Source organism: Dendrobates tinctorius, unplaced genomic scaffold, assembly GCF_039654945.1.
Source record: "Dendrobates tinctorius isolate UK_male_01 unplaced genomic scaffold, ASM3965494v1 ptg000202l, whole genome shotgun sequence".
In the NCBI taxonomy this organism is placed as follows: Eukaryota; Metazoa; Chordata; class Amphibia; order Anura; family Dendrobatidae; genus Dendrobates; species Dendrobates tinctorius.
In genome coordinates, this window is record NW_027361869.1 from 4,821,090 (window position 1) to 4,835,453 (window position 14,364).

Below are 14,364 nucleotides of genomic sequence, written 5' to 3' on the forward strand. Positions count from 1 at the left end.
CTTGAATCTTACGTTGCACAAGGGTGGAATTATACTGATGCAGATAATGGTGTCATCAATTTTACTTCGATTTAAAAAAGCTGATAAATAGTGAATTTCAAAGTAAAAAATCCAGAATATTTCACTTTTATGCCTTGCACTGTGTATTAAGTTGGAAGCAGAGACGTGCCGCGGACAGGTCAGGTTGGGGCACCGGCTATAAAAGACGAGGCTAGAATTTTATTTGCAGATATGTGCTTAACGGCAATGTTCCTCCACCCCATCAATCACCGTGACTTGAAAGTTTTGGTTTAATGCCGTTATTTTCTACTCCAGCCAATGCTAAAGGGACTGGAAATGATGCTTTTGAAAATACTGCAAGGGCTGTTGCCAAACCCCATCCATCATCCATACACAGCACTGTCCTACCTCATCTCATGGCCAAATATACACTGAGAAATTCCCAATCACCCTATACCTAATAGGCAGCTCATTGGCCAGGCGGAGAATCGCTGCTCAAGCGACTGTTCCCGAATGCTGGCCTAGCAGATCCCATCTGTGCCCTGCTGTCCGTCAGACTCAGCCTATTAAGCAAAGTGCAGATGAACGCAGAGGATTCTGCTAAAGCAAGCGGAGCCATGCAATCTCTATAAAAGACTCAGTGCCAGTGTCAGAGATTATATTACATATGGTGCAGTGCAAGGTGCTTGCTTGCTTTTCTTTTTTTTCTTACTAATCATAGTTGAGTAAATGGCTTGACATCTTGGAGCTGTATCAAATATCTGGCCGTCTGTTACTGAAGTCTCAGCAGGCGTTAGGAGACTCTTCCCGCTTTCCGGTAAAGAAAATTCTCAATATGAAAAATTAGTCGAGACCTGTTTTGAGGGTTGTCGCTACAAGGGTATTTTACCATGAAAAAAGTGGGGTCATAGACAACTGTAAAAATATATTATGGCCAATGCTTTAAATCTGTATTCAGCACAAGGGAAAATTTTAGCATCGGATCAAAGTGCCTTGGTAATGCAAGGAGAAAATGGGGCACTCTTCACTACCAGTTAAAATATTATGTGCAGCTCCAAACAGAGATTAAGGAGGCAGCATGGCCGATAGCCGTTTTACGTGTAAGTTAGGCTTGGCTCAGATGAAGCATGACTTACAGGCGAAACGGCTATCTGTCGCACTGCCTCCACAATCTCTACTTGAACCCAAAAATAATGCTGATTTTAACAAGCAGCGATGAGTGCCCTACTTTCGTCTCACATTACTATTTTGACCTTTTGTTGGTGAGCACCATTAAGATACTTGGTCAGCTGCTGAACCTAGATTGGCTCAGATGAAGCGTGACTTAAATTCAAAACCGCTATCAGCCGCATTGCCTCCACAATCTCTGTTTAAACCCATAAATAATGCTTACTTTAACAGGCAGTGGTGAGTTTCCTAATTTCTCCCTTCATTACTATGTGGTCTGTTTTCTGGTGAGCTGAGCACCATTGAGGCAGTTTGTCAGCTGCTGAGCCTAGATTGGCTCAGATGAAGCGCGACTTACATGCGAAGTGGCTATCAGCCACATTGCCTCCACAATCTGTGTTTGGGACCTCAGATAATGCTTACTTTAACAGGCAGTGGTGAGTGGTCTATTTTCTCCTTTCGTTAGTATTTGGTCTGTTTCCTGGTGAGCACCACTGAGGCGGTTGTCAGCTGCTGCACCTATATTGTTTTGGCGTTGACGTTTCAATGCACACAATGTGATTGAAAGCAGTACGGGATCCCTTTTTTTCTACAATGAGTCAAAGTACCTTGGTCCCACCAGATGACATGAATCCAAGGATCCAACCTCCACCTACACAGAACATGTGTGCATCCTCAGGACATGAGGTCTAATGCAGATGTAGTATGTGCAATCCTAACCCCTCGGGAGCATTATGACAATACTGTAGCAAGTCTATACATTGGCATGGGGGAAAGGGTTCATACACATTATTAGATAATGGTTACTCTGCACAAATAGCGTAACTTCATATGGCACACTATATTAGTAGCACAGTTAGGATGCCACTTGCTACATCTGCAGGTTATTTGTCATAGGTCCCGTAAGAAATAGACACAAGCGCCAAATGATTGGCTCCAAAATTGTGCCCAAATGCATTTTTATTTTCCGTATGAACTCTGAAACACTCCCTGGAAAACCCTATTAGCAAAGGATTGTCTCCAAAGTCACTGCCAAAAGGTTTTCTTCTATTGAACCTTTGGAATATATTCTGTAGGACAGGGTTCCCCAGCTCCAGTCCTCAAGGCACACCAACAGATCATGTTTTCAGGATTTCCTTAGTATTGCTCAGGTGACAATTGCATCATCTGTACAATACAAGGGAAATCCTGAAAACATGACCTGTTGGTGGGCCTTGAGGACTGGAGTTGGGGAACCCTGCTGTAGGACACCGGTGGCAAATCATTGGTTCCAAAGTTAACTCCAAATGGGTTATCAATCGCTTTAACTTCAGTTTGTCCTTTGTAGGATCATCTGTTATGCGGTTTGGGCAGCCTAATCCTGAAAATTCAATTACTTTTCATTTTGATGTTTCTCCCATTCTTACATTTTTTTCTCATGACGAACACCACAGATCGTCAAGAATTAGACGAGCTGGAATGTCATGCCTCTTTGTGCCGCCTCCCATCTCAGTTCTGCTTATTTTGGAGGAGATGTTCGAAAAACTGGTGTGAAAACAGCAAAAGTTGCGTAAAAATGTTGTGACTTTTCAAAGCCATTCATGCCTGAATGCTAGTGTAATTGCTTGGATTTTGAGCCAAAATGTTTTTTTGACTGTCACCTATAGTTGGTCTACCTGTCTTTGTGTCCAGCCTTACCGTTTCATACATTTTTAATAAATAGCTACAATTTAATCTATTATCAAAATTTACAACTCTCAGTAAGCTGCATTCATGTCACAGCTACCAGATGGCCAAATATAGACACCACTAGCATACACATCTCCTGACACAGTATTCGGAAATCATTATTTTTTTTCCAACGTTGGTTGTGTTCAGATATGTTTAGATAAGAGGAAAGTTAAGGAAGTGCTATACATATCTGTATATTAACCAATCCAAGAGCTTTAAAAATGGCTATAAACCAATCAAGGAAACCAATCAGTTGACTTTTCTGTATCTGAATTGTTTCTCCTCGTCATGCAGAGTGTAGGGTTTTGATTTACCTGTTTGAGATGGGTCAGGTATAAAAATGGGTGAAGAAATGGGTAGGTCTCTAAGTCACCTCTATTCCGAGAATTGTACATGGAGACATAGGTGAGATTATTCATTACATATTTATTAGAGCAATGGTCTCCATCCAGTGGCTCTCCAGACTTAGAATACAACAACCCCAAAATAACCAAGAAAGTAGAAGTTGTCACTAGAGTTGAGTGAATATGTTCGGAAACTATTACCGAATCTGAGTCTGCCATATTCGTATTGGTACCCCATTTGTGCCGAATTTATGTTTGATGATCGGTTCTGAACATATTAGCTCATTTATTCTCACAGTTACTCCGGATTTCGATCGCTGATGAATACTGTATTTGCAATATTCACCGGTGATCGTAATCCGAGCCGAATATTGAAAAATTTGCTCAACTCTAGTTGTTACACCATGCCGGGACTTGTAGTTTTCCAGGTTGGAAACACAATAAAGTAAAAAGAAAAGAAAAAAGTGAAACCATCTACAAAACTCGATATTTGGATCTTGCATGATTGACCTTTTTTGCTCCGGACACCATTTATATACTACTCAGACGGTGTGTTTTTCTCTAACTGCCTATAAATGGATATGACTTTTTATGAACAAGAATATAAAAATGCTTTCAGAGGCACAAACATAATATCTGTAAAAGTATTAAAAGCCTGATGATAGGGAGAGTTTCTTTACAAGACGCTGTCGGACAATGAATGATCCATTTGGGCTTCATCTCGTCATCTGAATAGTCTTGCTTTTATTCACGTGGTGATTAGAGGAACCTGAGATGTGACCACTGATGGGACAATATTATAGGTCTCTTCATGCCCTCTCAATGAAGTCTGGGGGGGTTGTGCAGTTTAGTGGGTAAAACCAATTTAGAACGGTTGACGGTTGCTGCTCGGCAATATTATGTTTGAAATCAAATGGTCTGCGGTAAGTTCAATTCCAGAAAAAATAACTTTTCTCATTTGTGGTCATAAAAAATGGACAATTTAGGAAAATTGAACTCAGAGACTATGTCTTATTGGAACGAGACAATTAGACCCAGTGTCAGAAGGCAGTGCAAGGTTTTATAAGTTTCTTATCAATAAAATTTATCTACTAGACGTTAAAGTTTTTAGACCTAGAATAGCTCATTGGAGAGACTTTTAGAAAGTATGTTTCTAACTTAGAGAAGGATTGCAGACACACTGATTGAAGAGCTGAAGTTCCTCAATATGCTGAAGTACATGATAATTTAATGGATATTTTTCCAATCCATATACATTCCGGAAATGCAAACTGTAAATCTCCACCTGTCGGAGGGTCAGCTTTTATGTACTACAAGCTGCAGTGTAGCTATGATTGTGTGACATTACGACTCTTTTTTGTAAAAAATTAAAAAAAACAAGATTTTTAATCTCTTTCTTGAAAAGCTGAAAATGTTTTGCCTGAAGAAAGCAGGATTCAGAACATGCAAGATACAGAACCTGCAGGATACAGAACCTGCAAGTCCAGGCATTGGTTCCCTATGACTGGATAATACAGTATGAGTAACAAGGGAGTAAGAAAAAGTCAGGCCAAAAAGAAATAAGTAAAGAAAGGAAGGGTCAGCTTTCATATACTACATTCTGCAATATAACAATCTGCTCGTAATGACATTACGACTCTTTTTTTTGCACAAAATTAGAAAAATGTCAAAATTTGTAATCCTTTTCATTAAAGGCTGCATATAAATTTTGCCTCAAGAAAGCAGGATACAGAACCTGCAGGATACAGAACCTGAAGGATACAGAGCCTGCAGGATACAGAACCTGCAGAATACAGAACCTGCAGGATACAGAACCTGCAGAATACAGAACCTGCAGGATATAGAACATGCAGGATACAGAACCTGCAGAATACAGAACCTGCAGGATACAGAACCTGCAGTATACAGAACCTGCAGGGTATAGAACATGCAGGATACACAATCTGCAGAACACAACCTGCAGAATACAGAACCTGCAGAATACAGAACCTGCAGGATACAGAACCTGCAGGATGCAGAACCTGCAGGATACAGAACATGCAGGATACAGAACCTGCAGAATACAGAACCTGCAGGATACAGAACCTGCAGTATACAGAACCTGCAGGGTATAGAACATGCAGGATACACAAACTGCAGAACACAACCTGCAGAATACAGAACCTGCAGAATACAGAACCTGCAGGATACAGAACCTGCAGGATACAGAACCTGCAGGATACAGAAACTGCAGAATACAGAACCTGCAGGATACAGAACCTGCAGGATACAGAACCTGCAGGATACAGAGCCTGCAGAATACAGAACCTGCATGATACAGAACCTGCAGAATACAGAACCTGCAGGATACAGAACCTGCAGCATACAGAACTTGCAGGATATAGAACCTGCAGGATACAGAACCTGCAGAATACAGAACCTGCAGGATATGGAACCTCCAGAATACAGAACCTGCAGGATACAGAACCTGCAGGATACAGAACCTGCAGAATACAGAACCTGCAGGATACAGAACCTGCAGAATACAGAACCTGCAGAATACAGAACCTGCAGGATACAGAACCTGCAGTATACAGAACCTGCAGGATATAGAACCTGCAGAATAAAGAACCTGCAGGATACGGAACCTCCAGAATACAGAACCTGCAGGATACAGAACCTGCAGGATACAGAACCTGCAGAATACAGAACCTGCAGGATACAGAACCTGCAGAATACAGAGCCTGCAGAATACAGAACCTGCAGAATACAGAACCTGCAGGATACAGAACCTGCAGGATACAGAACCTGCAGGATACAGAAACTGCAGAATACAGAACCTGCAGGATACAGAACCTGCAGGATACAGAACCTGCAGGATACAGAGCCTGCAGAATACAGAACCTGCATGATACAGAACCTGCAGAATACAGAACCTGCAGGATACAGAACCTGCAGCATACAGAACTTGCAGGATATAGAACCTGCAGGATACAGAACCTGCAGAATACAGAACCTGCAGGATATGGAACCTCCAGAATACAGAACCTGCAGGATACAGAACCTGCAGGATACAGAACCTGCAGGATACAGAACCTGCAGAATACAGAACCTGCAGAATACAGAACCTGCAGGATACAGAACCTGCAGTATACAGAACCTGCAGGATATAGAACCTGCAGAATAAAGAACCTGCAGGATACGGAACCTCCAGAATACAGAACCTGCAGGATACAGAACCTGCAGGATACAGAACCTGCAGAATACAGAACCTGCAGGATACAGAACCCGCAGAATACAGAACCTGCAGGATATAGAACCTGCAGGATACAGAACCTGCAGGATACAGAACCTGCAGGTCCTGTAACAGGCATTCATGCTTTATGACTGGTTAATACAACATGAGTGACAAGTAGAGTAGGAATAAGTCAGGCCATAAAGCAAGAGATAAGTAATAATTTAAAAATAAGCAAGGGGTGAAATTTTAAAGGTTTCCTTTACAATCTATAGTGTAACTTTTTTCATTATGTGATTGTGCTCCTTTTTGGTGCAAAAAAGTTGATTGCAGTAAGATCAAGATTTTATATCTTTTTAATAAATGACTGAAGCTTTGGCATTAGGAAGCAGGATACAGAACCTGCAAGTCCTGTAACAGGCATTTATGATGAGGTAATGCAGTATGAGCGACAATATGGTAGGGGGAAATCTGTGCAAAGACGGGAAGTGAATCAAGTTTTTTGTGAAAAACAAAAACAAGTCGTGAAAGATGAATGGTTTGCTGCACAGCTTTACTCTTATAAGAACAATCTCTTTGATATGTCATTGTGATCTCTTTTTGGTACAAAATTTCAAAAATATTAAGATTTATTATATCTCTAAATAATAATTGAACAGAGCTTTGTCTAAAGGAATCAGGATACAGGACCTGCAGGTCCTCTAACAGGCACTCGTGTCTTATGAAAGATTAATACAGCACGAGTGATAAGGTACAAGGAATAAATCAGGGCAAAAAGGAAGAAATGAAGAATATTTTTGGGAAAAAAACAAGAGGTGAAATCTAAATGGTTTGTTTGCTGCACAATCTGTAGTGTAACACAAATTGTTTTTTATTGTATCAATGTGCTCCCTTTTTGATGCAAGATTTGAATGAGATCAAGATTTATTGTAATAAATGTCTGAAACGTTGCCATTAGAAAGCTGGATACAGGACCTGCGGGACCTTTAACAGGCATTTGTTTTGCTTTATGATGAGTTAATGCAGCAGGAGTGACAAAATAGTAGGGGAAAGACTGTGCAAAAGGGGGAAAGTGAAAAAAAGTGTTTTGAAAAGCAGGAGGTGAAACATGGTTTATGTAAAAGCTCTTGATTTATGAGCATTCTCATTGTGCTTCTTTACTTGCCACAGAATCAGTAAAATATTAAGATTTATTGTATCTCTAATAAATGACTAAATTAAGCTTTGCCTGGAAAAAACAGGATACAGAATCTGCAGGACTTGTAACAGGCGCTCATGCCTGACTAATCAGCGGTTATTACAACATTAGTGACCAAGAAGAAGGAAGAACTGTGCTTAAAGCGAACCAGTCAGCAGGACTTTGCTAAGCTAACTACAGGCATTGTCAGCTTGGTGCTGTTACACTAATTAAAATGATACCTGGGGTGAAGAAATCCGTCTTGTGGTTCTTGTGTAACCAGTGTAGGAAGTTTTCAGTTAATGAGATGTTTGTGCTTCGTGGTAGGACTGTAGACAGAGTCTTATCTTCCTGCTCTAAGCCAGAGAAACCAAGAAGAGACCTGCAAACAGTCTTTCCGAAGCTCAAACAGTCTGTCTCTCTATCTTTATGATGAGGAACATGTTTGTGCTTCGAGGCGGCCTGTTGACAGGTCTCTTCTTGGTTTCTCTGGTCTGGAGCAGGAAGATGAGACTCTGCTTGCAGTCCCGCCCCACAGTGCGCGCATATCATTAACTGAAAACTACACTGGTTACACAAGAACCACAAGATGGATTTCTTCACCCCAGGTATCATTTTAATCACTGTAACAATATTAACCTGACAATGCCTAGCAATATCCTGCTGACAGGTTTGCTTTAAAGGGAGAATAAAGAAGGGTTTTGGAAAATTAAGTTTTAATGTTAAATAAAGTTGTCAATGGGCAGCCTTATTGTTACATAATTTAAAAAAAATGTCAAGGTTTATTGTCTTTTCTTTTTAATGAATAAATAAATGAGACTTGATTTACATAGAGCATAACAGAGAACCTGCAGGTCCTGTAATGGGCAATTGTTGTGCCTTATAACCGGTTAATGCAACATGAATAACAAGGGGAAGGGAATGCTACACGAAACGTTGGAATTGAAAAATGTTTATTAGTTTATCAGGAAAGGAGCAAAATCATATAATGGACATGGCACATGAAGCTTTTGAGCTTTTGGAATTTGGCTGAAATTTTAATGGATCTGTTTTACCCTCTTATGATGTACAATCCAAAATAATATTGTGGTACCGTGTTAGCCAGAAACAGAGATGTAAATACTTATGTCCCCCCAAAAAAAAAAATTGAGAAAAGTATTCAAGCAGTGATACCTTTATTGGCTAACCAGAGAAATTATATTTGCAAGCTTTCAGGGCTCAAAAGGTCCCTTCATCAGGCTAGATTACAAGTGAATAACTGAGAAGAGATGGCAACATTTAAATAGAAATTACAACAGGACATGAGGTGATACAGGCCAAGGAAATTAAATTAAGATTTTTGTTAAGAGGCCTTTACACATAGCGATATCGCTAGCGATATCGCAAAGCGTCACCGATTTTGTGACGCAGCAGCGATATTGCTAGCGATATCAATATGTGTGATACTTACCTCCGACCGCCTCCCCCGCTGTGTGTCGCTGATCATGCGAGATCGTGCAGCTCCATTTCTCGTCGGGCGCTTCCTGCTGGCGCCGACGAGTGACGCGTGGACGCGGGCGGGAGGACGTCAGGATCGCCGCATCTGAAAGGTAAGTAACGACTGCTGCTGCGTCGCTACATCGCTGTGAGATCTGCCTGTGTGGCAGCTCACTAGAGACCATTTAGTGATGCACCAGCGATCCTGACCGGGTCGTATCGTTGTCGGGATTGCTGGTGCATCGCTAAATGTAAAGGGGCCTTTACACATGTACAAATGACTATTTACCATAAACCCACAGGACGTCCGGCATACCTGAGATGGAACAGCTTTCATCCGAGACACACAAAAAAATCAATAATCTGCAGTCAAGCTCTAAGGTACATTCGGATCTGTTCAGACAACGAGGATAGAAAACTACTACTATCACTTAGGAAAACATTCCTACACCAAGGATATCATCCACTTGTAATTGATGTACAAATCCACAGAGCTACAAGGATCCCAAGAAGTAGCCTCCTGGATTACAAACAGCAGGTGGATAACAACAGGGTGCCGCTTGTGGTCACGTACAACCCTCACATGAACATTTTAAGGAAAATTGGCGCTGACCTCCAACACACATTCCACAGAGACCACAGACTGAAAGCAATATTCCCAGAACTGCCACTGCTCTCCTACAAACAACCTCCCAACCTAAGGAATATCCTTGTCTGAACTGCCCTTGCATCACCATTAGAGACAGGCACAGTCCCCTGTAACAGTAAGAAATGTAAGACCTGCACCCACATATCACCAACAGATGAAGTCCCCATACCCAACACAAATCAAGACTATAAGATCATGGACTCTTTTTCATGTACATCCTCCAATGTCGTATACATGATACAATGTACAAGGTGCAATGCAGGGACATACATAGGAGAAACGAAGCAAAAACTACGAACAAGGATGAATCTGCATAGACATACGATAAAATATGAGCTGGACACACCTGTAGAAATACACTTCTCTAGACCTGGACACAGCTTGGCAGATCTAAAAGTCCTAATATTGAAAGGTCATTTTAATAGTGACAGAGAAAGGAAAATTTGGGAGTATAAATGTATAAATATGTTTCATTCTCTAACAACAGGACTGAATTTGACACCTGGATTCATGACTCATTACATGGACACAGTTCACACCTACACAAGAAGGTCTTCAGATCTCTAATAGAACACTGCCACCTCATTTACATGTGTAACAAAAACCTTAATTTAATTTCCTTGGCCTGTATCACCTCATGTCCTGTTGTAATTTCTATTTAAATGTTGCCATCTCTTATCAGTAATTCACTTGTAATCTAGCCTGATGAAGGGGCATTTTGAGACCTGAAAGCTTGCTTGCAAATATAATTTCTCTGGTTAGCCAATAAAGGTATCACTGCTTGAATACTTTTCTCAATTTTTTTTGGGGGGGACATAAGTATTAACCCTCTTATGATTAATGAAGTGAAAATGTTGAAAGAGAAATAACAGTAGTCATTTTTTGGAACGTACTAATGAAATATATTGTATATTCTTCAACTAAGTTTTCTTTGTAGAACTATTTTTTCTCCTACTGGAAAAAAGAAAACATTTTTGGTTTTAAATGTCATAGTTATAGGATGCACAGCATGCTTGACTGGCTTAGTGACTTGTAATCACATCAGCTATTTCAGGTTTATTATGCCAGTCTTTGATCTTCATACATTAAAGAGCAATTCTGTTCACAATGTATTGAAGCAATCTGTACCCATGAATAAGTATCACACAGCTTTATGGATAATAAAAAATATTAAAGCCAGTGGCCACCTACGAACATCCTCCCCCTCTCTCTTCCTAGCTAGTTGATCTCCTTTTTTTTCCTTTAGGATCCACACAATGTTACTTTATAGTTTGAACCCCTATCCATGACTATTAAACAGATTGTCGATAAATTGCAATTTTTCATTATACAAAATTCCATCTATTAACATTTTGTTTTTTTTTGTGTAGAGATCTGATGCCACGGACAGTCGAAGGACAAATAACCATGGAGAAGACACCGAGCTACTTTGTCACAAACGAGGCTCCACAAAGGATCCATTCAATGGCCAAAGACACCAAGCTCATTGTAGTGGTGAGGAACCCAGTCACACGTGCCATATCTGATTACACACAAACTCTCTCCAAGAAACCAGAAATTCCAACTTTTGAGGTCCTTGCCTTCAAAAACAGGACCCTAGGACTGATCGATGCCTCTTGGAGTGCGCTGCGGATAGGCATCTACGCTCTTCATTTAGAAAGTTGGATGCAGTACTTTCCTCTATCTCAAATCCTTTTTGTTAGCGGAGAACACCTCATAAGTAACCCTGCGGAAGAACTGGCCAAAGTTCAAGATTTTTTGGGTCTCCAACGGATTATCACAGAGAAGTATTTTTATTTTAATAAGACTAAAGGTTTTCCATGTTTGAAGAAGCCAGAAGACACAGGTGCTCCCAGGTGTCTGGGAAAGTCCAAAGGTCGAACTCATCCAAAAATTGACCCCGATGTTATCCAGCGTCTGAGAAAGTTTTACAAACCTTTTAATGCTATGTTCTATCAAATGACAGGTCAGGATTTTCAATGGGAGAAGGAAGAACTGGACAGTTAAAATGGACAATGGGGTGGATGTGTACGCTAAAGGAAAACATACTTACCTATGGACAGATTTATCAGTGTACAGAGAATATATAACATTTTGCCAACAAATACAAGAAAAAAATATAAAAATTGAAGTAAAAATTAAATAATTATTTCTATAAAAATATTGTGCAGCAAATTCTACTGTGTACAAGCAGGGAGGTGTTAGGAGCTCATGTATGCAGCACATTTATGGGCTCAGAGCCTTCGTGGTCCGACACTAAATTCCCATGCTTCTTAGAAGCTGTTGGCGCTCATATTGTGCCACCATAAGGTCTTCGTATGTGGTTCAATATCACGAGGATATCCTCTACTAGAAGCAACACGCCTTAGAGATAACATTTCTATAATATGGTGTCTCTTGGGACATACAGATGTGCCCTTCCTTACCTTTTCTTTTGGCTCAACATATCCTGGGGTATGTTGATCTAGGTGGCCAACTTTTGGCTTCATGCAGATGACCGTATGCTTTCTCATCCAAGAAAATCAGATTGATTATGCAAATCTCTCTTTGATCAAATTGTGATCACAGTGTGCTCTGATTCTCTTAGATGAGAAGAAGATGGAAAGCAAAATTTCTCCATCTTCTCCATTGTGTCTGTGCATGGAAATTGGACTGCATTCAGATGAAAAAATTCAGACATGCGGCAATGTTTTGTAGGATCGTGCTTGGACTGATAATACGGCTGTCTGCACGAGTCCATTGAAAAAAAAAAGGATTTTGAGATACTCTGTTGGGAGAAGTTTATTCTGTATATTTATATCTTCAGCCACTCAGTGGTTGTGGTAAGAGACGCTGCCTCCCAAGGGTTTTGTTGACATATTGCAATTTTCTATTGGTTTTGCAAAGTAATATCTTTATCTTATTGTTATCCAGACTTTTTTTCTTATGCAACTGGCTCCAGCATGGTCTAAAGATGAAAACAAGAAAATATACACACACACATTATCTATCTATCTATCTATCTATCTATCTATCTATCTATCTATCTATCTATCTATCTAGAAAAGACAGATAGCAGCACAAACTTGAGCAGATTTTGGGTGCAATACTTCCTGAGTAATGTGGTTGTCCAACGCAAAATATAAATGGAAAAAAATAGGCAGCACTCCAGTTCAAGGAAAAATTGTGGGCTTTAATCCAGCACCAAGTGGTGCAACGTTTCAACCTCACAGCACGGTCTTTGACAAAGACCATGCTATGAGGTCGAAACGTTGCACCACTTGGTGCTGGATTAAAGCCCACAATTTTTCCTTGAACTGGAGTGCTGCTTGATTTTTTCCATCTCTCTGTCTATCTAGCTATCTATCTATCTATCTATCATCTATATATCTATTATCTTATTATCTATCTATTATCTATCTATCTATCAATAATAATAATAATAATCTTTATATAGCGCTAACATATTCCGCAGCGCTTTACAGTTTGCACACATTATCATCACTGTCCCCAATGGGGCTCACAATCTACATTCCCTATCAGTATGTCTTTGGAATGTGGGAGGAAACCGGAGTCTCCAGAGGAAACCCACGCAGACACGGGGAGAACATAGAAACTCCTTGCAGATGTTGTCCTTGGTGGGATTCGAACCCAGGACTCCAGCGCTGCAGTGATAACCACTGAGCCACCGTGCTGCTATCTATCTATTATCTATTTACCATCTATCTACCTAAATATCTATCTAATTGAAAAAAATGAAGCTGCACCAAAAGGAAAAAAGAGCAAAAAAAAAAAAATGACAGTTCATGCCTCCTGGACTGACAATCCCATAATCCATCAACTATAAAGATAAGAAGAGGCAGCACTATATTCCTATATATCTGTATCTAGATGTATATATTCACACTAGTCTTTTTACTTTCTCTACCAGTGAAATGGAGGTGACCTGTACAGCCAATCAATGACTATCAATGTGACCAGTGATTCCCTGCAGAGGTCACATGCCATTACCGCAGGAAGAAGAAGTAAAGACACCAGTGGGAGACCTGGGCAGTGATATGGAGTCATGGTGGAGATCAGTAGGTGAGCATTTTTTTTTAGCATTTTCTTTTTTACTTGTAGACCACACTGGACCTGGTTGCCCAACAGAGAATGGCTGGAGAAGCCTACAAACTAAATTTAAGAAAAGGTAAGGGTGGCCACACCTGCAGGCCATAGACTTCATGGTTGTAGTTTTACATCTTTTTCCAACTTGGAAGTTGCACAGAGCCTTAATATTACTGTATACGTGAGGTCTCACCTGTACGGGGAATGATACCTGTGAATATCACTTTTTTGGTTGTAAAAATGGAGCAGCCGATCACACGCCCCTTTCATTTAGGGAACTTGCACTAGACTAATCACAAATGATATGCGATCGGCTGCTATATAGTGTGGCACATAGGATAACGCCACCATGTCTGCTGTGTGTGTAGTTCTGAAAGCACCTAAATAACACAGATAGCAGAACCAGGACGCCTGTCATGAAATATAGGAGGAAATTGAACTATTTTTGTTACTTTTTTGGTTATGTAAAAAGTTATTGCCAAAAAAGTTCTATCGAGCAGAGACAATGAGGAAGCACAGATATCTATTGTATATTTTATTT

The 14,364-nt window shown here is 40.3% G+C and overlaps 1 protein-coding gene across 1 annotated transcript in view; it reads left to right on the forward strand.

Moving 5' to 3' along the window:
• Positions 1-11,898, forward strand: part of LOC141057112 (uncharacterized) — a 401,445-nt gene extending 389,547 nt beyond the window's left edge. Inside the window, exon 2 of the mRNA XM_073553660.1 lies at positions 11,108-11,898. Coding sequence (XP_073409761.1) covers positions 11,108-11,744 — 637 coding nt within the window. The 3' untranslated portion in view covers positions 11,745-11,898. The remainder of the gene's footprint in view (positions 1-11,107) is intronic.
• Positions 11,899-14,364: the final 2,466 nt, after the last annotated feature.